This window comes from Corvus brachyrhynchos, unplaced genomic scaffold (assembly GCF_000691975.1).
Source record: "Corvus brachyrhynchos isolate BGI_N302 unplaced genomic scaffold, ASM69197v1 scaffold6, whole genome shotgun sequence".
In the NCBI taxonomy this organism is placed as follows: domain Eukaryota; kingdom Metazoa; phylum Chordata; class Aves; order Passeriformes; family Corvidae; genus Corvus; species Corvus brachyrhynchos.
The window spans coordinates 4,418,214-4,444,950 of record NW_008238632.1 but is presented as its reverse complement, the minus strand read 5'-3'; the positions used below and the strand labels follow the sequence as shown (position 1 = coordinate 4,444,950).

The following is a 26,737-nucleotide window of genomic DNA, read 5'->3' as shown; positions in this document are numbered from 1 at the left end:
GGGAAATGGGAGCCGGCGGAAGCTCCTGCCGCTGTTGTGACGCTGTCCCGTGCCTCTCGTGAGTCTGTCTGTCCGTCTGTCCCGCAGGCTAAAGAGGCGCTGGAGAAAGGCGAGGTTCCCGTGGGCTGCCTGCTGGTCTACAACGGCGAGGTCATAGGCAGGGGCAGGAACGAGGTCAACGAGACGAAGAACGTGAGTTGAGGTCCGCCCGGGGACACCGTGGCTGTGCCACCCCTGCTCTGCCCCGCTCTTGTCCTGTTGCTGGGTCTCAAACGTGCTCTCTTAAAGTCACCTGGGAGTTAAGAGTAAGAAATGACTGACCTGTGCAGCCTTTCCTGATGAAGTTCTGTCCACAGGCCGGAACAAAAAGATATTGCCTATAGATTTTAGACCTGTTGCAACTTTAACCATCAAATTAGCTATAAGATCTTATGCTGAGAAACCTGTTAATGCCAACAGGAGTTTTGTACAAGTGGAAGTTTCGTATAAATTAATCTGATTGCAGGATCTGGCTGTAATTTATATTAGATGTCTCAAATCTCAAAACACAATAAAAAGTCAAAATGAGTCTTTCAAGCTCAAAAATGCATTAGTAAAGATGAATCATTATACTAATTTGTTCTGCAGGACAATCTTTAATGTACTAAGAGAATTCTAATACAGCTCTAAGAAAGCTGGATGACAGAGAAGTTAGGTATTTCATCGTTGTAAACACTGTGGGGAAGCAGACACTTTTTGGGAAAATCATGCCAGAGATATTATGTTAAAATCCCATGTTAATAGACAGAACATAGCTGACAAGACTGATAACAAAATCAACTTAAAAATATCAGGGAAGCTTTCAGCCATTTTCGGTGTCAGGGCTGTCTGAAGGTACGAACTAAAATGCAAGTAGCCTGATTTTAAAAAATTCAGCTGGATTTTGGAAACAGTAATCTGTTAATATCTTTGGAAGCCAAGCTTATTTTGAATTGCTGCTTAGCTCAAATTTCAGTTATTTTGTGGCTTAATTTTCATAAATGTTTGTATTGTAGTGATTGGAAATGCTGGGTACTTAGTGCTTCTAAATTTTTTATCAGATACTTAATTGTTCCATGTAGTCTAAAAGAAAATGTAAGCTTGAAAGAAGTACTTGTTATGAAATGTGAATGCAGAAAGTGGTTTTCAGTTTTCTCCTAACAACTTCTGGCATTATTTAGGGACCATCCTGGGGGAAAAAAACAATCCTGTTGAACCATTGAGGCAGTGCCAGCAGACATCATAAATGTCAAGGTCTGTTTGTTCCACCTTATATTGAAGGTCTTCTCCAGAACATCATTCCTCAGATGGCTAAAAAATGTCTGATTTCCAGTTTCAAACTTTTTATGTTCTGTTTATATCTCCCTGTTCTTGTGCCAGAATCATCCATTATTTTACATAGCTTGGATGTATTTAAATTCTTATTCCTTTTTGGCTTTTATTTTTCCCGAGCCAGCTGTTTAATTTCCTCTCAGAAGACAGGCTTGCTTTCTATGTTCATTATAATAATTCTTTTATATAGCCATTCAAGCTTTGTTTCATTTTTCTTGAATTCACTTAACCAGAACTCTGTATTTTATTCCAGATGGACTTGTGCTTTGTTCGATAACAATCGTACTTCACATTCTCCCTGAAAGGAAGTCCACGCATCTTTTCTGGAGCTTCCTTGGTCTTTTATGCTGTTTTGTTATTCTTCATTTGTTATTCTGAAATTTTTTTTTACTCCCACCTAGAATGCCATCCACCTCTTGAGTGACACTCTCACCCTGTCACTTCTCGTGATGTCTTTCATCATACAAAAGACATCATATCGTCAGCTGTTTTCTGTAGGTGTTTTTCCAGTTAATGCCAGTGACACAACTGAAAACATTTAAGCCAAATGATCTTTGAGTGTCTATGGTAAAGAGTTCCCTCTGGCCAACTATTTCCCCTGTCAATGCAATGTTTCTTCTTTTCTTGTTCACCTTACATTTCTTGCATTAGGCTGTTTTCCCCACTCACAATAATTCAACACGTTGTGCTGTGCCAGATGCACTGGAAGTGTCTAGAGAGACTGGTGTTTCTCTTGCCTAGAAAAAACATTTGTCAGAGAAAGTTACTAGGTTAATTTAGTGTCAGCTATCTTACTGGTTTCTTGTTTAATTTACCTTTTATTAGGACTAGTCCTTGTCATGCTACTTTCAAGGTTTGTTGTCTTGCCTATTTTACTGTTGAGACCCTCCTGGATCTGTAGGTGTCAGGACTGTATGACACCTGTCCTTCCTGTTTTTTGTTACAGTGACTCTGTTTGCTCTGACAGGTTGCAGTCATGCAGTACTCTGCCTTGATGCATTAAAACGTTGCTGGGAGACTGGCAGCCTTGTGCACAAGGTCTTGAGCATTTTTTGATGGCAATGATAATATCGACTTGGGGTTTGCTCCTTATCCCTCTTCCATGCCCTAGGCAATTTTTAAAGGCCTAATTCTCTATCTCATATGCTGTAATTTGTGCTTTCTTGCTCTTACTCAGCCTTTTCACCACATTCTCTGCATCATTTTTTATTGAAAAGGCAAATTATAAATTTCCTTTTGGAATAATACTATAATTACATTTAAGTCTCATCTCAAAGTCACGGTAGTAGTGCTAACTCTTTTATCACATGTTTTCTCTCAAGGTACTTTTACTTTTCATGTCATTTGTTTTGCGGGGTTGACATTTGATATTTCTTCCTTTAGCCTTTGCTTTCTGACTTCCAAAATGCAGCTCTATAAATACTGACTTTTTTAACTTCTTGAAAACTTTGTTCCTGCTTTGAAAAAGGGATCATTTATCCAGTTAGATCTTCAGTCTTTCCCTGCAATTCTGCCTTTGGTCAGGAATCAACTTGCTGCTGGGCCTTTTGTCAAATAAATTCTGTCTTCTCCTTAAGCAGGTCCCTGCATCCCCTGATGTGATGGGTTGAAGTTAAGAGCAGGTAGTGTCTTCTTTATGCCCTCTTTCATTATGTTCCTAAACTGCTAATTTTGGCAAAAAAGTTTAGTTGCCAAAAACTCTCCAGTGTTTTCACGCTGTGTCCTGTCACCCTGCATACTTTGTTTCTGCCCACCATGTCCACAGGAGAACGTATTAATGTCAGAGATACTGCTGCTTACTGTGTGGAAATTATCTGCAAAATTATTGATCATTGCATTCTTCTGGGAGAAGTTGCCTTTGGGAGAAAGGAGTTTATATACAGCTGTGTTTGTTTTTATTTTTTTAGGAGCATGGCTGTGGCATCAGCATTTCAAAATAGTTAGACATGACATTACTTGTCTTTGCTGGGCAACAGTGCAGCAAATGTCTGTGTAAGACATTGGTTTTTGACAGCCTGGCGATTCCTTCACAAACTTGTGCCAGTGCTGTGTTCCCTCTGGCAGCTCCCACACTTGATTGTTCACAGTCTTGCCTCACAGCAACCTGAAAATTTTCTCCCTTACAGCATATGTGACCCTTCCCAGCTAGTTTTGGCATCTTTATTCCCACATGTGATGCAATCATTCACTACCCAGTAAAATGCTCTCTGTCTTAGGTCCTTTGTTGATACACACAGACATCTCCTCTTTGTTCTGTCCTGTTGGGTCATTGTGGCAAGTGTCTTGCAGGCACACTACGGGATAATGGAAAATGAAGTATTGTTTGTCTAATGAAGCCACAAGATAACACAGAACTTTGAGCTTTGGTCCCCTTCACTCCCACTTGTTAATGATGGTCTAAAATTTAGAAAGTAATCTTTTTAGGGCAGTGATGATATCTTTATTTGTCTGTGAAATATTTGACACAGTTTGGGGCACTGTCAAGGCTTTTACCCCACTGAGTCAGCTTTTTTCCTTGGTACACCATCTGCCACTCTGTAACAATTCTCATTTTTGCTTGCTACTCTTAACCTGTTTTTGCTTTCTTGGCTTTAAAAGAGCATGTAATATTTGGCAAGTTAAGCTTATGAATTGAGTCAGTAATTCAAAATTAAAATAATCCCTCTTGTATCTTATTTTACACACAGCAAGTCAAAAAAAAGGCTATCTAGTCATAGCTTAATAAAAACCAAAATCTTAAGACAGACCTAGAAGGTCAGTTTTTATCCCTTGTCTTGTCTTGTCTTTAGGAGGGACCTTTAACAGGTGCGTAAGGAGGGAGCTCATGAAACAAGAAGGGAGTAGCATAAACCTTCCCCTTCCATATACTTTCCACTTCTGAAAGTGAATAGCTTAGGGATTTCCCAAGTCCAAGACTGTATCTGGATCATTGCTTCTGATAGCTGTCTGTGCACATATCCTCCATGAATTTGTCTAAATCTTTTTTGAAGTAATTTATGTTTTTGGCTTCCATAGCATCCTGTGGCAATGAGTTTCACAATATAATTATGTGCTTTGTGAAAGAGTACTTCCTTTTGTTTGTTTTATATCTGCTGCCTGATAATTTCATTGAGTGCTCACTTGTTATGAGAAATAATAAATCACAGTTATAACTGTGATTTTTCCACATTTTTCTTGATTGTTTTAAAAACCTCTACTGTAGTCCTCTTAACTTAGAAAACTAATGACTGTATCTGTTAAGAGCCACAGTCTAATTAGTCTCTAAACGGAGACTGTTCTGTAACTTGGATAATCCTTTCTCACCCTGAGGTGAATTTGTCTCGCTGTTCCTGTGTCTTTATGACATGAGATGACAAAACCAGTGTGTATTACTTAAGTTATGGGTACACTGATGTGTAGTAATGTTCTGTATTAGTGTAATCTCTTTTGTGTAGCTGTCTTCTATCACTGCAGAAGCTGGTATGACCTGCAGCAGCTGCATGGCCTTTTTAGGAGTTCTAAACCATTTTTGAACTGTATTAAACATTGCAGTACTTTGCCTTGTGTTGTAGAGCATCTCACTGTTATCACCACAGATCTTCACAGTGCTAAAACATTAGCCCAAGTCCATGTTTTGAGAGGAAGCTATCAAGGGTCATATAAAGACATACTAAACAGAAGTACAAGTATCATCTGGATTGATTGTCTTACTCTAATGCTTGTGTCAAAAATATCCTATTTTTTCAGAATAGATAGAAAAAGAAGGAAAATACTAAGTCTTAATTCAAATAAGCATCAGGCTCTAACTGGAGGGTCCTTTTCAAAACTAGTACTTTCTGAAATTTTTGCTGTGACATTTCATTGGCATAACACAGTGGTGCAGACATTTCAGAGCGGTACTGGGACATTACTGATTGTTTGGTCTCTCTGCAATTAAAGTCAATGCTTTCGTTGAGGTTTTTGTGCCATAGATGTTGAGATACTAATCATTCAATTATCTTGGATAAAAAAAAGAGATTAATATTCCTTTGTCTTTTTGTAGTCAGTCATATACGACAATCCCTGCCTATTACTTGAGGGACTTACCGTACCTGTATGTATTCCCAGGCAGCATTAAACCTGAGGCAAACTGAAAATGCTGTGTGTACAAAGCATGCCAGGCAGTTGCAGAAGCATACTGAAATTATTGCATATTCACAGTGTATTCATTCCTTGCAAGCCCAGTAACATTGTCAGAGGAAGGAAAAGGTACCAGCAAGGAGCATTTTCTTGATATTTCCAGAGAAAGTAATCCAGCCTGTATTATTGCTCTTGGAAGTAGAGTAGACTATGGGCTACATTAGTTATGCCAGTGGGCTTTGTGTGTCCCTTAAGCCTCAAGCAGAGTTTTCATGTCCTGTCTCACTGTGCTGGCATGACTGAGAGAGGAGAACTTCTGAGCATGTTCCTCTGCCTAGGAAAAACTAGAAGAAAAAACTGGCACTTGTGGCTCTTGTGTGCCACACACAAGAGGTTGAGGTTGAATATGGGCTTTCTTGGGCTGAGTATTTCTTCTGATGTCTGGGTGGCATGAAATTTCCTTTGCAGCTTGAACCAGCAAAGAGCATTACATTGCATTTATTCGCTTTTGTTATAGAAGTAAACTTTTAAGAAAATACTTTTTTTTATCTCCTAGGCTACTCGACATGCAGAAATGGTGGCAATCGACCAGGTCCTTGACTGGTGCAAGCAACACGACAGGGATTATAGGGAAGTGTTTCCACAGCTGGTGTTGTACGTAACTGTAGAGCCCTGTATCATGTGTGCAGCTGCTCTGCGCTTGATGAGTATCCTTTCATGCTGACTCACACTGGGAAACTCAGTGTCAAACCATTACTCTTTTGGCAGTGAGCCCACAAAGAAAGGCTTGACAGTGTCAGGGAAAGCTGTGAGGGGTGGTTTGAGGGTCTGCACCCACCTCCATACTGAATAGTGAGAGACTCCGGAGTGAAAGCTTTGATGCAGTTATGACAAACAACTGCTCTTAGAGATGAAAAATACATTTTAGAGATGTCTGTTAGTATGTAAAATGAGCTAGGTGCAGTTCAGTGTTCAGTTCTGAATGTTGCATCTATCAGTAAACCATGTCTTTGTATGCTCCTGCTTTGGGATTCATGCTTCTCCTTTTCTGAGAAAAGCTGGATGTGCATCTTCAGCAATACATCGTACATCATTCAAAAGTAAGTTCTGATTTTATGAGGGAGGAATTGTAGCTCAAACTAATTTAGTTTGAAAAGTACGAGCACATTTTAGGAAATTTGATGACTGCCTAGATCAGGCTTCTGTACTTCCTGCTTGTTTTTCACTTAATACCTTGACTCACTCCCATAAATTCCACGGGTTGTATATGGCTGTCGAAATGAGCGATTTGGAGGCTGTGGCTCAGTTTTGAGCATCTCATCTGATGATATGGTGGACTCAGGAGACCCATTTGAAGTAAGCTATAAAATGTTTCCCTTTGTTTTCCAGCTAGGATACTGTGCCTGTCTTCGTTACCACACTTCGAGAATGTTATGCATCACTTTAAGAAGACACAGATGGAAGTTGATGAAAGTCAAGTAAACTTGGCTTTATAAGAAAATAATGTAAAAAACAATTATGTCCTTAAAGAAAAGAAAATTGAGGAAAAGCCTGATGACAGTCTTAAATTATTTTAAAGGATGTATCAAAGGGGAGGGAAAGAATTATGCTTGTGAAACAAGGTAAGAAATACATCTAAAATATGTGTAATACTTAGAACAGTAAGTATATGCTGCAGGAAAAGATGAGGGAAAATTATTTTAAACTGCAGAATGTACAAACACATAATTAATAAAGTCACAGCAACTTAAAAAATTACTGGGTTTTGGCTGAGCCACTGGAAATGATTGTATTTTTGTTTTCAGTCTGTGTGTTTATGAGGTAAAATGTATTATCTTAGACTTACTTCATGTAGTTCAAATCCCAAAATAAATCTGAACTGCAAAAGTAGCAGAGGAAATTCAGTTTAGGTATCAAGAAACTTTCTGAATAGTAGGGATGCTGAAAGACTGAACAATGTCTGGGGTGATTGAGGCGTCTTTGTCATGTGAGAAGGACTTGACAAGCTTTCAGTGGAGGTAGAGTATAAGTAAATCTAGGTGCTTTACAGCATGATATTACCTGTGTACCCATACATACCTGTAAAGAGTATTTATTGCATTTTATTTATTACATTATGCACAGTTGTACATGATCCTGCCTTATACAAAGATACTGATTAGGGTTCCTGGAGTTCTTTTCCACACTTCACATTAATGATTTAATGAATGTAAAAAACAAGTAATGTATTTCAGCATTGTAAATAACCACTAAAGGCTCAAGTCTCAAAGAATTTCAGTCAGCAAGACAATACTGTTTGGCACTCCAGTGTAAACATATTAGGCATCTTTCTGTCAGGGTGTCAGTGAGACTAACATCTGAATTAATTGGTGTAGTCAGTACTGGAAGAGTGTTCATTTGCTAACATTGCATGTGGTATTTAATTTTTTTTATACATTCAGAAGAAAAAAAGGAGAAGGCTCTTGATACTATGAATCCTTTGTTTCTGTAGGCAACTGCTGTGGGATGTACAGGAGTAACTAATTATTTTCTAGCATGGGTGGAGATTTATTTAGTGTGAGTGACATTTAAATGCCCTGTCATTAGTGTTCATGGCCTGGAAAAGTATTTTAGAATGACCAAAAAGAACTGAAAGGTGACCTTCAGGAATAAAGAATGGATATGTGAATGAGTGTTTTCTGTCAGGAATCTCATCTGCAAATACCTAGGTGTATGTCTCTTACATTCCCAAGTGCTTGAGGAGTATGTGAGGTTGGAAACACGTTAAGAAGAAAGTAACTGTAGATTGCATTAAAATTTTACATAATTTACTAAGGAAGTTTGTTTTGCCTAATTTTGAGTTATTAGGGAAATTACTTACTCTACTAAGCCTCAACATAGTGTTTTTCAAATGTATTAGGTATTAAACCTGAAAAGGAGGTTTTTTTGACCCCTAAGTTGATAGTACAGTTGTTTAAAATTATTCTGTACTCAAGGCATTATTGTGAAGCATGGAATACATTATTCTCAGATGTGCTCACTGACATCATTGTAATTTGAACAGTGCTCTTCTGGCTATCGCGCTGAAGAAGCAGTGGAGTTGTTAAAAGCTTTCTACAGACAAGAAAATCCCAATGGTAGGTTTTACATTAATGCATCCATTTTGATCCCAACCTAGTTTAAAAGAATGTTGGCACTGGAATTACTGTCATTCACTTCTGATGATTCTTTTCCTTTCCTGTTTCTTGGCAGCACCAAAATCAAAAGTACGGAAAAAGGATCGTCGAAAGTAGCCCTACACTGGTGGGACACAGAAACATAACCAAAAAATGATATGTGAAGGTTTCCACAGCATCATGCTTTTTTAAAATGTGCAGTTCAATCAAACTATGTTTAATTTTCTGTACAGAGGTTTTACTAATAGGATACTTAGTATCTGCTCCCGTCTTTCTATGTTTATGACTTCTTGTTATCATAATGACAAAATGAAAGAATAAATGGCTGTTTTTTAGAAAGAGGAAAATTGGTTCAAGTCCACTTGTTTACAGACAGATCCATTAAATTGGTGCTTTTGTACAGCACATTCTAGAACTTTTTTTTCCTTCTGTCTGTGGAGAAGTGTGGAGGGCTGGGAGCCCTTGGCACAAGAGCCTTCTGCTCTCCCTTGGAGAAGAGAGGTCTGAGGGCAAGACAATCTTCCCCAGAGATAAGCAGCCTTCCTCTGGGTCATGGCAAGAAAGTCAACCACCCCCAGCATGCCTTGTTTCTGTATGGTAATAGCCTGTACCCCGTTGGCTAGTTGGTTTCTACCCCACCCCCTGCCTACCCCATATAACCTCTGTCCCCAAGCCCTGATGTAGGGAGCCTTGTCCTTGTCCCTAGCCACCCCTTCACAGGGACTGCTGGACAATAAAGGCTACCTCTGTGGAACTGCTATACAAGGCTCCTGTCTCTCTATCCCCGAGTTTGCCGTGGGTGATTTCACAAAGAGCTGAATCACAAGAGCTGGAATCACTTGTAGCTGAGAAATCACTGCACTTCCTGAAATCACTTGGTGCCCAGGGAAGCCGGCCACCGCTCCTGGAAGAGTTGTCCTTACAGGACACTCTAGGAAGGTCCTGGCACACGGGGTTGCCCATCCCCTGGCCACCTGAAAGCAACAGAGAAGCATCTTTGCTTTCAGTAGTAAATGTTTGCTTAGGCAAGTAAGTAACTCTCTTGGAAGGTTACATTTGTAAGTCCTTTACAGTCCGTGTGTGTGTATTTATTCAAAAGGCATATAAAGGAATTGGTACAGTCCTTGAAGACTTAAGCCCATCGTAAATGTTTCTCCATTTTTTTTTACACTCCCTCTAGCACAAGCTAGATTTTCAGATGTAATTTCTGAAAGTCACATACCTGTGTAGACAGGGACATACACACAATCACTTGTCTGTGTATGCTGTTGCTTGATAAGGATGAGCAAACATCACCTGGCTGCACAGCACTTTCATACAAAATTGCGGAGAAACTCCACAACTCTTAAGACTGTCCACTCCTCTTGTGAATATTAGTGTAAGAAATACTTCATTTTTAAGAATCCACTAAGAAGTTGAAGCTGTTCTCACTACTAAGTTACAGTAACCGAGATGGGCAGATACAAGTGAAAGCCAGAAAATGAAGTTGGTAATAACATGAATAAAATATATTTAAGATATTTATCTTTTCATAGTGTTGGTTGGCTTTGTCATTTCCGTGTACTTTGCTTGGCCATGCAGTAATTTATAATCCAGAAGAGGGCCTTCAAGTTCCACTAATGAATTAAGAATACAAGTACCGTTCAATCTTGATTGTATACCTCTTAGTGTATACTTACATTAAGGATGGAATTGTTTGTAGCTTATTTGGCTGTTACTCAGAAATTTGAGAAATGCCCTAGCTTTTTTTTTTTTCAGAAGTGTTGAAAATTTTATGTCTATAAAAACTGAATACAATTAAACTTTTGGATAGTTCAAATAAATAGTTTCAAAAGTGTTTTTAAAAATAATATTAAAAACATTACTTTGTCACCATTGCTCTTAATAACTTAGAATTTGTATTTTATGTATTTATTTAATGTTTACAAACTGACATGGGAGAGAAGCATTTTTACTGTAATAGCTATTTTCAGAGTTTAGAAATAATATTTCTTTAACTTAAGCCCTTTAACTGATGTCAGTGGCCTATCCTATTCTCCTGACCATTATTTAGAGCCCTCTTTGAGTCTTTCCCATTCCATAAACAAAAGTTATGACTCTGTTTGTAGATTAAATCTGCTTCAGAGCTCCAAGGGCTTGTGAACCAGACAACTAAGCTGGAAAAGCTATTTAGGAAAAGACCATTTTTAATGACTGGGATGGCTTTATTGGAAAGAAACGGGCATGCCTGTGGTTATGATATTTGGCTGGTGATAGAAGACAGCAACTTATTGCTACAGATACAGTCACATCTCAGCTGGACCATATTTTTGTTATACCTTGAAGAAATCACTGAAGTCCAAATTGAAGACATCAGACATTTGGCTTGTCACTGACATCAGTGACAGTAGGAATCGGAGACTTCATACTGTTTTGGATCAGGATCTAAATCTCTCAACATCTTTTCTTTTTCAGAGGGGCTATGAACACTTTCCTTTCCCATTCCCTTCTTTCAAAGAAGGATGTTGTTATTGGAACATATGGGACAGTAGGAGCCATGTAAATATAAGTAGAAAGATTACCGGTAGTAGGGCAAAACACTTTTTAAAAGCTGGGTCCAATTTTTCAACCCTTTAATTGGAACAGAATTTTTTTGTAATAGGAGTCAGTGGTAGCCTGTCACTTAATAAACAGTTCAAGTCGTGTGCAAAGCAAAATGAGACTGAAGAGGGTGAGAAAAATAAAAAGTTCTCTTGAGAGTGATCAAGTGCATCTTGGAACAGAGGCATGGAAGATGAATAGTGTTGCAAGATAAAAACTGTCGTTTTACAGAAAGGTTATAAAAGATACTTCTGTTTAACGTGTAAACAAAGAACAGTGGTCTAGTATTGAGGTGAATTTGGATGGGGGGAGGGGTTGGTTTGGCTCTTTTTGTTGGTTGGCTGGGTTTGGGTTTTTTAGCATAATAATTAGCTTGGGGAACAAACTGCTGAAAGATTACACTGGAAGCAAAAATGCAACCCATTCACCTGAAAATCCTGCTGTGTACGCAAGTAAGAACAAATGCAGATACTCAGGGATTTTTTATAAAATAAACAAATCAACTCGTCAGAGCCATGCAGCTGGCTGCTCCTTGTTCCCCCCAGGCAGTGCTCTCCTCCCTCCCTGCAAATAGCCTTCCCACCATGCAGCAGAAGCCCCGGAGGCTGATCCTGTGCCACTGCCCTCAGAGGTGCACCTCAAGCAGGTGTCCTAATCTGTGTGCCACAGCTCTTCCTAACCATGAGTTTTGAGTTTGTTAGCATTTTTTAGAATCAGATTTGCAAACTTGAGAGATCCACAATAAATTACAGAGATTCTGGGAAGAAGGTTCTAAGTTCAGACTCAGAGAAACCTGTCCATGACTAAGCTCAACACAAGGGTTGGAAAAAGGCAAGAGGAAACCACGACAATTATAACCTGATGAGCTGACTGGTTTAGGTGCTCTACATCAGAAAACAAACTTAACAAGGAAGAGAATTAGAGAATACAGAAAGAATGTTAGGAAAAGAATTGAAACATTCTTGGAAGATTATTCAATGAGAAGATGCTTGCACATGGCTGCAGAAGCACAGACTTGGTTTTAACTGCTGCTACCAGGTGAAATCCTGCAGCAAACTGGGTTGCACATCCTGGAAGAAGTGTTGCTGTCTGTTTGCTGGGGACCTAGTGTCAGGCTTTGGCTCTAACTTTAGAGGAGTGTCAAGAGCAACAACTTTAATTGTTATTGACACCTGGAAAACTCAAGAGCTGCAGCCTATAAATGATTCTATTCATTTTCACGGTGCTTTTACTTACTTTTATCTATTTGATTCTAGGTTGCCACATAGCAGGCCTCAAGAGCAGCAGTAAATATATTCAGCTGGTTTATTTAAAGAAGTTTAAATGCTTCACCATTTCCCCCTTGTTGCTTGGTAAGTAAACATTTGGGCTTCAGGGTTACATTTACCATGGACTGCATTTTTGCCAGTTCATCACAGGTAAACATGATTTTATTTCAGCCTTTGGTTTCCTTGTCAATAGACTGACATCAAAATATATTGAACCAGCTGGGAGGGCAGGAAGAAAACAACATGGCTTTGTCTCTGCTAAACCGATTACAATTGACAATCCAAGGCTATAATAAATATGTCTTGTGACTTGCACACTAGAGGAGAGCCTGAATTTAAATTATAGCTTTGGGTTTTGAAATGCTCACTGATCCATTCCATTCCCATTAAGAGTGCCTTCCGCTCTGCAAAATTAAGTGATATCTTTACATGACAGTTTAATTTAATTAATTTGTTTTTCGATACGTACATTTATAGAGTTTCTCCATTAAGCTTTTGAAATGTCTGTAGGTCTTATGCATTAATGTAAATGTGCCATGGCCCATAATTACCTTTGGCAGGCTTAGGGCACTGATAAAAAGATTATATTTTTAAAAACTAAAGTCTTCAAACTTCCTCGGTGCTTGGCAGGAAATCTATTTCTGTGTTTTATTTGGAGCAAGGCTGTGGAGCCTGCAGCCAACAACTCCAGTGTAGGCAGTAACTGTTACATTTTAGAAGAAAATACATTTGAGGCTAAATGAGAGAAGGGGAGAGGAAGACAATTAGTGCAAGAGTACTAGAAGCAGCTGTTTGTGTGTTTTGCCTTGTGGCTGCCAATATATACTCTTATCATTAAAGTGCATCTAGAAACAAGGTACTTTCTATGAAATTGCTTCACAAAACATACATCTTTGTCTTTTTAAGAGGCTTCTCTAAAGTGAGTTTATCTTCGTTTTTCACAATAGCTCTGCACTAGCCAAGAATACTGGATTCTCCCTTTGCCTCCTCCTCCCTCCTTTCTAAAAATGAACTTTTCAGGAAAATATGGAATTCAGAGAAGTTTGAAGGAGAGCAGATGGCCAACAGTGATCCAATAGGATGTAAAACTTCAGTTAGGTAGTTGCTTGGCAGGAAAGTACAAGTGAGCCTGTGATGTTTCCATAGTGATGTTTTCACATGGTGCCTTCCTTTTGTCTTTTAAAAATCTAAGCGATTTAAAAAAAGAAACAGGGGGCGTGGGGGTAGGGAGTAGGATAAAATAAAGTGAAGGGCTCTGCCAGGGGCAGAGGCTTGGGCTCATCTCTGATTTCTGCCTGAGCAGTGATGCCCTGTCCTCAGCTACGGTGGCACACACAAACCTCAGTTACTGTGGTGCCTGTGTGGGCTGTCTTGTTGGATAAAGCAGAGACAGCTTCTGAAATTATGACTGAGATTGTAGTGTTCTTGGAGGAGCACTGATTTTTCTGGTGTCAGGATTTCACATTTACCTGTGGGGGAAGGTTTGCCATGGCACTTCTCTAACCTTGAGAGCTTTCTCTGCATGCAAGGAGGCAGTGCAATAAAAATTAACACTTCCCATGAGTTCAATTCATACTTTCTCCTTTCAAGCCTTAGAGGTAGCCATCACAGATACATTAGTTTGGGAGGATATAAACAACAGCCATTATCTGTGCAGCCACATTGCGCAAGAGAAACAAGATTTGTAGGGAGGGGCAATATCTTTTATTAAGCCAAATGACAGTCAGAAAAAAACAGGCAAGATTTTCAACATCCAGCCATAGGCACACCGAGTTCAAAAGCTTGCCAGCTTTTTCCACACACTTAAAGTAAGTTAAATGAAGACAAGTAACTATGTTCCATCTCCCTGCAAAACCTGCTTTTCTTGAAAGAAAAAAAAAAGGACAATTTGACTATCAGCTAGTTTGAGCAGGAAAGGTTTGTTAGGAGACTGGACTCAGGGTAAACTCTGTTTCTAACTCCCCAGCAGAACCCTCCATGGTGTCTGCACAGATGTGTCAGCACACATGGCAGCACTCTGTGAGGATCCAACACAATTTTCCCTTCTCAAAAACTTCCCAGCAAGGTGCGGAATGCAGCAGCTCATTTGCTGAGCCCCTCACCCTTGAGCAAGTGAGACTCTTCTGAGGAGAAGCAGGTTCCTAGTGGGAGTGCTGTGGGACAGGGGGAGAGTGGTTCACATTTCCTGTGGTTTATGGATCCCAGCATGAACTGCCCTGGATGCTGAGGCACAAGCAAATGAAGGCAGTTTATCCTGTGAACAAAGTTACCTAGCTGCCCTTCTGTGCTCTGGCCTCACCTGCCATTCAGAGCTGCCCAGCAAGGGAACCCATTGTTCCTGTATTGACCAGCCTGTTATTACTAAACCTGGCCCTGGAGACAGAAAAAGAGAAACTAATTTTCTCGCCCTCTGCAACTTCTTTCCAGTCATGCTGTGCAGCACTTGTACTGGCAGCAGCCTGAATGATTCATTCAAAACTATACCTGTTTAGTGCACTTTTAAGTATTTCAATGTGTTTATCTTGCCAGGGTGCTCCATCAGGATGCTTGAGCTAGCAGTGACAAGGGGGAGGGCTGAAGGCTCTCACCCTTTTTAGCCACAAAACCTTGATTATTCACAAAGTAGGACACTTCAGAAGCATTTCCACTGCACAGGAAATCTGACAGCTTTGGTGTGGGCAACTGCAGCTCAGGGAGAGCCAGCCTGTGGATTGACCTATAGGTATGGAGAGTCCTTGCAGTGCTGCTGTGACACAGAGGACAGTTCAGAAATAGCACTGCAGTGGGCTGGAGCTGGGCAAAGTGAGACAGTGCAGACTCTTGCCCATCTTTACCTCCACTCTGTGCCCTGGCTGTTTCCTCAGCACTCACTCACTTCAGCATATTGTACTGAGAGTTTATCTGCTTGTTCCTGCGAGACTTTGATCTGCCCTTATACTCTGTGGCAGAGCTAGTGCTCCCATTTGGAACCACCTGCCTGCTCTTTCCAGCTTTCAGGCCACCCTCGGGCAGTGCTGCTCAGCAGCCATCAGCACTTGCCTGCATGCCGAGGCTGGAGTCACAGCCCTAACTCCAAGATACCTCTGTGTCTGGTCCTGTGATGAGCCTAACTTGTACTGAGGAACACGCCCCCTTGTTCTCCTCTGCCACGTTTTCTTTTGGTGCCCTCGTCTCTCTCCTGCTGCCTCCTGAAAGCAGCCAGGAGCTGCTCGGCATCGCAATGGCGAGGAGCTTCTGCCCTCCTGCCTTTCTGCTGCTCCAGCTAGAATAATGCCAGCTACCAAGAAGGAATAACCCACAAGGAGCCTAATGAAACAGCAATCTGGCATTAAGATGTGTATATAGCTGCCATTTGTTAAATTGACAGATGACATTTGGAACATGCAGCCCCAATTCATTTTTTGAAGCTAAATACTCTCTTGAAATAAAGTCGTTGCCATTAGTGTTAAAGCTGATTTGCAGCCCAGACAGGGCCAGCTGTGCTTTTACACATTTCTGGGCACCAGGTCAGATTCCTAGCAGCTGTAAGATTATTTTGCATTGAACTGGACAATTCATGAACAAGATACCCCAAATTACCTCAAGCTCTACCTTTATTTTTTCCTTCCTACCTTTTAATGTAGAATTCCTTATACAAGGGAAAAACAGGGCTTTGACAAACAGATTTTAATCAACTTAAATTTCATCATCTGCTACCTAGTCCCGCTCGTCTACATTTTTATGTGCCTACAATAACAAGGTGCCAAAGAGAAGTTCCAAACACCTTCAGCAATAGTTAAAAATTTATTCTTAAGCAATAAAAACTCAGCTTTCTTAGAGACAAATACCTCAGACATTATATTTTAGGAACAGTTAAGATCGTGAAGGACTCAGCTCATCCAATTCAAAAGCATGGAAATCATTATAGAGATGCAGTATTCCTTTACACCTTCAAATTGCTGTCAACACTTTCATGATAACTTCCATTTCCAACTTCAGAAATACTCAGAAGAAATAGGTGCCCAAACTTTGATAAAGTTGTACTTTTAGACAAGTACTTGGCTGTTACCTCATATGCTGCTTCATCAGTTTTATTGATAAAGGCCCAGAGAAGTCATCTGACTTGTTTATTTAATGTCTTTTCAAAGCCATTCCATTTTAACACTAGGATGTCATTCCACTACTACCACTTCAACTTATTTTTGCACATAAAAGAGCAAAAATTAAGCCTTCTAATATGCAGAAAAGCTGGTAATTAGATGGCTACTATTGACTGAAGGGAATGAAGCACCTTCCATGGGTGTATGCCAGGCACAAGAGTCTAGAAGATAGCAGAGCTTCATCTCATGTCCCTTCAATGACTGACCCAAGGCTGGGAAAAGGTGAAGTCTCTTGACAGGTGCTTTCTCCAGCAGCTAAGGCAAGAGAAGGTGAGAGCCTAGCCAGCAACCTTCTCACTCTGATTTGGCAGGAGGCACAGATTTGCCAGGAGTCACAGCCACACAGGAGCCACAAGAGGAGCAAGAGCCTGCAGAATGTTTAAGTTACAGGAATGTTTTCTTTCTTTAAATTAAAAAAAAAAATCTGAAATGATTTACATATGAATTGCTTCTAATGAGGACACACAAGATCAGTTTTCCAGCAGACTTTCAACAAGGCCAAAATTAAGGATACAATTACATGGCAGAATACTAGACTGAGATCTTCATGGTTTTTATGTCAACAGTGAAGTCAGCCACTGCTGGTGGGTGGGAAGTAGCTCTCTTTAGGGATGTTGAGCTGGTTGATTTTCTGATTACTTCAGAGAATTTTAAAAATAGCAAATTATAATAACATGCCTATAAGACTCTCTAGCAGCTTTCTGATTAATGTCAACCTCAAGTTATATGCTGAGCTCTTGTCCGTAAGGTATGCTGCTCAGACATTTTCTAGATGCTGTTTTAACCTGTGTCTTCTGAGTCACATTAGTCAGAAGAATTGGCCTGTAATTTAATTATTGCAAATGGTGCATTGGTGAGTTATTTCCTAGGAGAGAGAGTTAAGAAAACCCAACACTGCAATCAGTGCTGAAATGGAACCCTTTTGCTTTGGCCTTTCGAAAATTTTTCCATATGTCAGAAGCCAAGTGAGACTGAGAGAGTTTAGAAAATTCTATTAGAAAGTCATCTTCACCCAGAGCTTTCCCAGAGACCAGAGGTTTTATGACTCCTTTTTATTTCTTCCTCTGCTTTGGGACTACATAACTCTTGGCTAATTTTCTGCAGAATTACAGGTATTTTCAATTTACTTCAGAGACCTTGAGTCTGTTCAGCTGTACAAATGACTGAGACTACTTAAAGGATTTTAGAACTCAAGAGAGATGTCTTTAAGGTCTGCAGTGTTTGTAGCTTGTACAACAGATGACCATCACAGGAATCATATAACACCCTGTGCTTGCTTTCCTTCCTGAACTGTACTGCCAGCAGTTTATAGACCTTTCCTCATGGGTCTCATTTTCTGTTTTTCCATTATTTTCTAAGCAAAGGATTCTCCACTTTTAATTCCTATAGAATCGGAATTATGATCTGAGTCCCAATAAGCAAGAGACTGTCACTCTATTGCTTCTTCATAATCACACACTTGAAAATTTAGAACAGAAACATTTAGGACCTCAGCAGATTAAACGAAAAAATCAGCAGTATAAAGGATTTTCAGTGGGGTTCAGAAACTCTCCCAAACTCAAGCAAGGAGCCTGGAAAGGTTTTTAAGCACTGTTAAGTCCAAAAGCACCATGAGGTGAAAAGCACAGCAAGTTCTGTGACCCACCCCTCCAACCTTCCTTCCATACCACCATCTTCCAACTCCACTGTGCATCTTCTGGGTACCTTGGGCCAGCCACACTCTACGGATGAGGAGCAGGCCTTGCTGCCCACACTGGTGGGCTGAGATATGTTCTGACCATGCCTGGCTGATCCAGACGATGGCTGACACACACTAAGCTGGCGAGTGTGCCTGGACTTCTCCCTTCAGCGATCTCCAGAGCGCAGCCTGCAGCCATGCAGTGCAGGTGCCCTAAGCTGTGCAGGTGGCACACGGAGTTTGAACAGGAATGAACTTGAGACCCCCCTTACAGACACCTGGGTGTGAGGACTCTGCCACTTAGAAACATGGCTGAACTGAGCTGCCATTGCCTTAACTCTTTTCAATTACTGCTCTCCAGGGATAGCATTTCATGCAATCCATGAAATATCCAAGTGATACTTCTTTTTGGCCTGTAGAGTGTGTTTATCTTCTGTCTGACAAAACAAAAAGAACAGAAACAGAAGGGAATAGGAAAAAAATGACAGAAGAGAAAAATTCAAATAAATGCAAAAGATAGGGCAAGTCAGAGTGCCACAATGCAAAAATGCTAATATGCAACATCACTGAAGCCTTGATCCTGTGAAATGTGTAGGACACACATGGGAGCCTGTTTTACTCACAAGGAAAGAAAACAGTCCTATTTTCAATACATTGATTTTCTAACTTCCTTTTGCTAAAAACGTATTTGTTTTTAAATTAATTATGCTGAGAAAAGGCAAGAGAAATAGGAGCAGTGGAGTTGGAGGAAAAATTAATGCTAATTGGAAAAAAATGAACCCTGCACCCACAGAACATGGTGGAGACTGGGTTTCTGCTCTTCAGGTATTTCTGGAGGCTTAAGGAGGACAAATGGGCTGAACTGGTTGTTCTCTTCATAGCTGATTGCGCCAGAAGATCTGCATCCCTTGTCCTCCAAAGTACAGAGCAAGACACAAGGTGATGTAAACACGATGAGCCACACAATCTACACACACCCGTTTTTTTACTTGATCTTTACAACATGCTGTATTTGGAAGACTTGAAATCTGGCATGCCAAAGCTTAGGGTTGGACTGGAGGCAATCTTTCTGCTGTGGCAGTGCTAGCTGTTCAAAACTATTTCCAGTAGGCTCTGCTCTCCACCACTTCTAGCCACTGTCTAGAAATTGGTGAACTGATGCTTGTGTTGGCAAAGTGGCTTCACTAATCCAGGTGGACTCATAGTGGGAAACACCACCGGCTATAAAAATACCTTCTGTCTACCCACTCTCCCCTTTTCTCTCCCGCTAGAAGACCTGCTGGGTCAATGTATCTATATCCCACGGGAGTCAGACATATTTCTTTGGTTGCGTCCCCCAGCTCTCTCCAGTGAGTGTCCAGCAACCAGGCTGGGCTTTGGCGGTCCCACTGTGCTTGTTCTGCTCTGCACACACCAGCTCAGAGCCTCAGAGGTTCTAGCCACCCACGCGTGTTTAGTTTAAAGAGCAATTCAGACTTGTGCTTGACTCATAGAGCAGACATCCCTTTTGTTTCCAGGGTACATATTTTCAGTGTGTCCTACCTGGCCACTGTTTTCAGATCAGGCTGTTCCTGTGTCACAGTATAATAAGCGAAGGCAGATGATCCAGTCCTCAGTGGTTTTGCCTGGAGAGATATAAATCACATTGTTGGTATTATTTCTTCACATGTTGTGTCATTTGCTGAACAATTAAGTGTGTGCTACTGAAGGATTAATAAGTGAGGCAAGGCTACAGAACATAATGCAACTTCACAGGGGGAGATGACAGTGCAATTTTTTAATACTGTATTGTTATTTAATGTAAAACCAGCTGATGCAAAAATCAATTCCATGCTAAATTTTGTTTTCCTCTTTGATCCTTTTAAACTAATTAAAAAAAAAAAAAAGTGGGAAAGATACCAACAGCCCATAGACAATCTCTAAATAATGCATTACAGACTGATGGTAAGTAGCACTCTCACAAACCCATATTTATTTTAAAAAACCTCATATGTGTACATTATATAGACTATCAATTATAACAGCTGAAAGTAAAATAAATATCATGACTGTACATCTACTTTAATATTAATATTTTAATATCTTTACATCTCATCTTTGTGAGAAAATGGTATTGTTATTCCAAGCTATATACCTTATAAAGTTAATAAAAACAAACTGTACACTGTAGCAATATCAACATCTAAATACCTACATCCAAAACATGCACAATTACATAGAATTGTATTATAAACGATATATAAATTAATAAAACCCATCAGTTTTGGCCTTTTCTCATTGCAATTCTATTTATCGTGCCTTGGCGGGTAAGTTAATAGATTCATCTTCACAAAATTGCACTTCTTTCAATAAAGGTGAGTCTCTGGGGTGTGATTTTGGACAGTATGTTTATAATCTAGGACACCTCAACGTTAAGATCACTGGAACCCAGAGTGGGTAAAAAACCAGTCAGACAGTTCAAAGATTTTCACTTTTGTCTCTCTTTTCAATAAGTGCTTGAGGGCCAAAGGGTGCTGGTCCCTCCCAGCTCCCAGGGTGGTATCATGAGGAGCCCATCTCTGCAGCGAGCACTGGCTCTGGCAGCCACTGCTTGATAGTACCGAGCAAACATCTGTGTAACATCTTTGTTGGTGACATGGACAGTGGGATCAAGCGCACCCCGGCGAGTTTGCTGATGCCACAAAGCCGCGCAATACAGTCGGCACACGGAGGGAAGGGGTGGCATCCACAGGGACCTGCACAGACTTGAGGGGTGGGACTGTGTGAACCTCATGAACTTCAACAAGGCCAAGTGCAAGGTCTGGCACCTGGGTCAGGGCAATCCCAACAGATAGGGACTGGGCAGAGAATGGATTGAGAGAGGCCATTCCCTGAGGAGAAGGACTTGGGGATTTTGGTGGAGGAGAAGCTCAGCAAGACCCAGCAATGTGCACTTGCAGCCCAAAGAGCCAACCATGATCTGGGCTGCCTCAAAAGCAGTGTGGCCAGCAGGGTCAGGGAGGGGATTCTGCCCCTCTGCTCTCCTCTTCTGAGACCCCACCTGGGCCCCCCAGCATAAGAAGGACATGGGACCTGTTGGAGGAAGTCCAGAGGAGGGTCACAAAGAGGAGGGTCATCAGAGAGTTGGGCATCTCTCCTATGAAAACAGGGTGAGAAAGCTGAGATTGTTCAGCCTAGAGAAGAAAGAGAATGCTCTGGGGAGATCTTACAGCAGCTTTCCAGTATCTAAAGGGAGCTACAAGACAGTTGGAGAGGGACTTTTTTTAAAGGGCATGTAGTGATAGGACAATGGAGAATGGCTTAGGGTAGGTTCAGATCAGGTATTAGGAAGAAATTCTTTACCATGAGGGTGGTGAAGTACTGGAACATGTTGTCCAGAGAAACTGTGGATGTCCCATCCCAGGCTGGATGGGACTCCAAGCAGCCTGGTCTAGTGAAACATGTCCCTGCCCATGGCAGGAGGTTGGAACTAGATGATCTTCAAAGGTCCCTTGCAACCCAAACTATTCTATGATTCTACGAAATCACCCTTCCCTCCGGGCAGAGAGTGTTACTCCCATCCTCTATGAAAAATGCTCAGCTGTTGCTAGCACAATTACACTGCAGGAAAATCCTGTTCCAAATAATTTAGTCTTTATTTACTCGGAAGAAAAAATAAAAAAAGCTGGAAAGTAAAGGCTAATGAGGTACTGGCATGGGAATTATTTTATAGGAATAAAATACTTTGCATGTTTCTAAGGGCACAACATCATACACAGGTCCACAGAGAGTCCTTCAGAACAAAATTTCCTGAGGACCTTGTTCTCGCAACTTCATAGTGGGAAAGATGCTGGTCCATCGTCCCATCCCATCACAATAAGAAGGCAGGGTACAAGTTAATTGAAAGGACTAGACACAGCATGGGCAATAGGGGAAAGCAAGCAGGCAGAGAAAACAAGTAAGTGCCTTATGTTAAGATTATATGCAAAATGGGTTTTGAACCTGAAGTTGAAACTATTCCATATTCCATCTCTGTGGCCCACTATTTGTCCAGTTTACAAAGCTCCTTCTCACATACATGCAATGTTTCTCATTTGACTGCATTTTGAGTTAGTATCTTCATATATAAATAAGCTAGATTAGGATATGCCTTACCATGTCATTGGCACAGTAAACTGAGGAATAAGCATGCTTGCCAAATAGTACCAGGAGCATGGATCAGGCTCCTGGCAACATGGAGATTTTGGCTATTCATTGTGATGACACCTAGGAAAGGAATGATGCAATACAGAGGCTCGAGGTTTTCATGTGTTGCTTCTGCCACCATCCCTCTCAGGCAGGGTGAGAGCTATTCAGTGTCTTCATTTGTTCCTCTAAATTACAGCACAGTCAGTAACACATCATCCGAGGGGTTTGAGACTAAACTCTTGTAAACCAGTTTTGATCCCTTTCATCATGCCTCTCATTAAGTCTAAAGTGCCCTCAGGGAAAGGCAGCAGATTAAACAGATTCCTCAGTGACATAATGAATTTACAAAGCCCTCCAGTTTTGCTGGGGATGTTTTGGGAATAATATCTTCAGCCACTGAGAGCAAAGTCCATTGAGAGGGAGAATCACTTCATTTCCTCTGCCTTGGGGCCTGACGAACATTTCCCACCCAGCCTGGGTGCTAAGAGGAGATCCTTGTTGAATATTAGAAGGGAGCAGAAGGGTCAGGGACATGGCCATCCATCCATCCATCCATCCATCCATCCAAGCAGACTCCTGCCCTCACATTGAGGGATGTGGGTCACAGCCTCCTTGCTTTTGTTGGCAGATGCAGCCCAGCCCAGCTCCCTCAGCTTTCTCACAGCAAAGTGCTCCAAGGCAAGCTCTGCTCACAGAGAGGTATTGTCTCTGGGCACAGGAAAGAAGCGTGAGGCTTTTTCCAGCATTCAGATCCTGTTTTTAGTGTGACTCAGCTCTGCAGAGTCCATAAGGAAGACACGGGTTGTGCTTTATTAGCACTTAGGTTAATGTTTGGAAATAACAAGACTGATGGTTTTATCTGTTTAATCGTTTGGTGCTGCCAAGAGCGACCATAAGCACAGCCCAATGGTGCATGAAGGGAGTACAGCCTGACATTAGCTTCCCACCACTAAAATCCAAACATTAGCACACAAGTTGTGTAGCAGGCTGGCAGGGGCAGGCAGCCAGATCACTGCTATTGGAGTGACTCAATGACTATAATCTTTCTTCATGAAGATTTTGAACCTCCTTGCAATGGAAGGAAATAGGGATGGATGAGGTGGGCTAATTTTGAAATTTGGCAGTTTGTTTGTGTTTGCCCGGCTTTCCTATGCCCTCAGCTGAACTAGGCTACAGAGCTAAGAACTGAAAGACTTCTGTAGATTTCCCCCAATATTATTTCACATGCTTTTCAGTCCTCCCTCTCTTTATTCTTAAATCTCCTCAGGTACATCCTTTAGCAAGCAGTAGCTGCAATGCAGATTCACCACATGTAACCAGGCAGTGCTACTGAACTGCCATATGCAGCCAGCAGCAGCTGTAGCCATTCATCACTGAACAGCAATCGGATGGCTGGATCATGTGGTCAGCTGGCACCCAGACGACACTGGATGTGGCAGATGTCATCAGTGCAGAGAGCAGAATAAGAGACAAGAGGAGTCAACAGACACAGGCATGTTTTCTTAACAGGGGATAGCTACCTCAGCCAGTGTTTATCACCATTTATCACTAAATAAGTGCAGATGTTAGACTCACTGATTCTTTGAAACATATGTAGAGCAGAGTTGGGTGAATTTTGGCAGAGTTACTCGGAACACCTCTCCTTCTGTACACAAAATCAAGGGGGAGAAAAGCCACTGAAATAATCATAGTGGAGTTGCGCTCCAAGTCAAGCTTCCTTGGACATGCAAGCACATGCCTCACCCACCCCTGGGAATGCATAGGGCTGTACACACACATGGTTCGGCTGCCCAACACTTCCAGCCAGCAAGGGCTGCACTGCTGGAAGGGCACTGCAGAGCTGAGAGCTGGCCACATAAAGTGCTTTTTGTAAAATCTCCTTAGAAGCCACACAGGTGGGCTGTCATGTAGGGCACTGGCTAAAAGAGACAGAGTCTGCAGGACTGGCAGACCTCCAGCACAAGGACCCGAGTCTCTTAAAGCTTCCACAATTGCCCTGCATCTAATTTCTTTCTCTTGTTTCTATTCTGTTGGTATTTACTCTTTCCAGTCAAAAGGGCAGCAGCAGCCCATGATCTTCACCATCTCATTTGTGTGAAGACACTGTCAGGAGCTGCCCGTGGCTTCAGCATGTCAGATCAACACTTTAAATCCTTTTTCCTTTGCCAGAACTATGCTGTTTGCTAGCACAAAAATAAGCAGAGTCTGAGCTCTGCCTACTCTCCCTGCTTTTCCTCAAATACGTACCAGAAAAATAGCTGGAGCAGAACTCCCACACACTGTACAAGATCCAGACTTTAGCAGTCCTAAAACAAGCTTTTTCCTGTCCCAAGCCTATGGTGGAACTAGTCAAAATTTAACACTTGCAAGATCGCAACATTTTTAGAGCAGGGGAGGTAAGGGTGGGAAATCCAAATAAGCCTGAACACACCCAAAACATGCTGCCACTTCCATAACTAACTGAATACCACAATGCTAACTTAAAATAAAAATAGAATAGAAGTCTTATCACCTCCTCTTTAACCTAACCTCAAGGCCACCTCTATTCCACAACTATGTATTTTCCCTCCAGGTTCACATTTTCAGCCTTGCCATCTTAATGAGAAACTTTTGCCAGCTGGAACCAGCTCCCAAAGCACAATCTGTAATGAGGACAGGCACCTGGGGACCTACCTCCCTATCTCAGGAGAAGAATTTGGTTTGTCTTTCTAATCCCCCACACTGCAGAGTCCTTTGAGGCCGAGATAAGGGAATGCCAGACCACCTGGCAGCAAGAGCAGATGAAGAGGGAGGGGACTGATGAAGTTGGGATGTGGGTGGAAGCCAGATTGGTGGAAAGGGTTAGAGTTACAGAATTGTTTGTCAGAAAGGATGTCTGAAATGATCAAGTTCAGCTGCTCACTGCCAAGTCCACCACTAAACCATGTCCCCAGGCACCACATCTACATGTCTTTTAAATGCCTCCAGAGATGGGGACTCAATCACTTCCCTGGACAGCCTGTTCCAATAACCCTAAACAACCCTTTTAACAACACTTTTAGTGAAGAATTTTTTCCTAATATCTAATCTAAACCTCTCCTGGTGAAATTTGAGGCCATTTCCTCTCATCCTGTCTTGTTACCTGGGAGAAGAGGCCAACTTCCACCTGGTTGCAACCTCCTTTCAGGTCGCCATAGAGAGGGATAAGGTCACCTCTGAGCCTCTTTTTGTCCAGGCTAAACACCCCCAGCTCCCTCAGCCATTCCTCATAGGGCTTGCATTCCAAGCCCTTCACCAGCTCCGTTGCCCTTTCCTGGACTTGGTCCAGCCCCTCAATGTCCCTCCTGTAGTGAGGAGCCCAGAACTGGACACAGCACTCGAGGTGCAGCCTCACCAGTGTGGAGTACAGGGGGGCCAATCACTGCCCTGGTCCTGCTGGCCACACTACTGCTGATTCAGGCCAGGATGCCATTGGCCTTCCTGGCCACCTGGGCACAGCTGGCTCATGTTCAGCTGCTGTTGACCAGCACCCACAGGTCCTTTTCTGCCTGGCCACTTTAGCCACTCTTCCCCAAGCCTGTAGCACTGCCTGGGCTTGTTGTGACCCAAGTGCAGGACCTGGCATTTGGCTTTATTGAACCCCACACCACTGGCCTTGGCCCATCGATCCAGCCTGTCCAGATCCCTCTGCAGAGCCTTCCTACCCTCCAGCAGATGAACACTCCTGCCCAACTTGGTGTCTCAATCCCCTCATCCAGATCATCAATGTACATACTCAACTGGCCCCAACACTGATCACTGGGGAACACCACTTGTGACCGGCTGCCCGCTGGCTGTAGCACCACTCACCACCACTCCCTGGGCCCTGCCATCCAGCCAGGATTTTACGCAGCAAACAGTGCACCAGGCCAAACCGTGAGCAGCCAGTTTCTCTAGGAGAAAGCTGTAGGAAGTGGTCTAAGGATTTACTAAACTCCAGGTAGACTATATTCACAGCTTTCCCCTCATCCACTAAGTGGGGTCATCTGATCGTAAACTTAAATCAGGTCAGTCAAGCAGGACCTGCCTTTCATAAATCCACCCTGGCTGGGTCTGCTTTCCCAGTTGTCCTGTATGTACCCTGTGATGGCACTCATGATGATCTGCTCCATAACCTTCTCTAGGACCAAGGTCAGACTTACAGGCCTGTAGTTCCCTGGATCCTTCTTCCTTGCCTTCTTGTAGATGGGTGTCACATTTGGTAACCTCCAGCCTACTGTGACCTCCTGAGTTAGCCAGGACTGCTGGTAAATGATGGAAAGTGGACTGGTAAGCACTTCTGCC

At 41.9% G+C, this 26,737-nt stretch overlaps 1 protein-coding gene across 1 annotated transcript in view; it reads left to right on the top strand.

The window, feature by feature from the left end:
* Positions 1-10,426, top strand: part of ADAT2 (adenosine deaminase, tRNA specific 2) — a 13,122-nt gene extending 2,696 nt beyond the window's left edge. Inside the window, exons 3-7 of the mRNA XM_008636006.2 lie at positions 88-192; positions 6,005-6,155; positions 6,698-6,804; positions 8,492-8,564; positions 8,680-10,426. Coding sequence (XP_008634228.1) covers positions 88-192; positions 6,005-6,155; positions 6,698-6,804; positions 8,492-8,564; positions 8,680-8,720 — 477 coding nt within the window. The 3' untranslated portion in view covers positions 8,721-10,426. The remainder of the gene's footprint in view (positions 1-87; positions 193-6,004; positions 6,156-6,697; positions 6,805-8,491; positions 8,565-8,679) is intronic.
* The last annotated feature ends 16,311 nt before the right edge of the window (positions 10,427-26,737 follow it).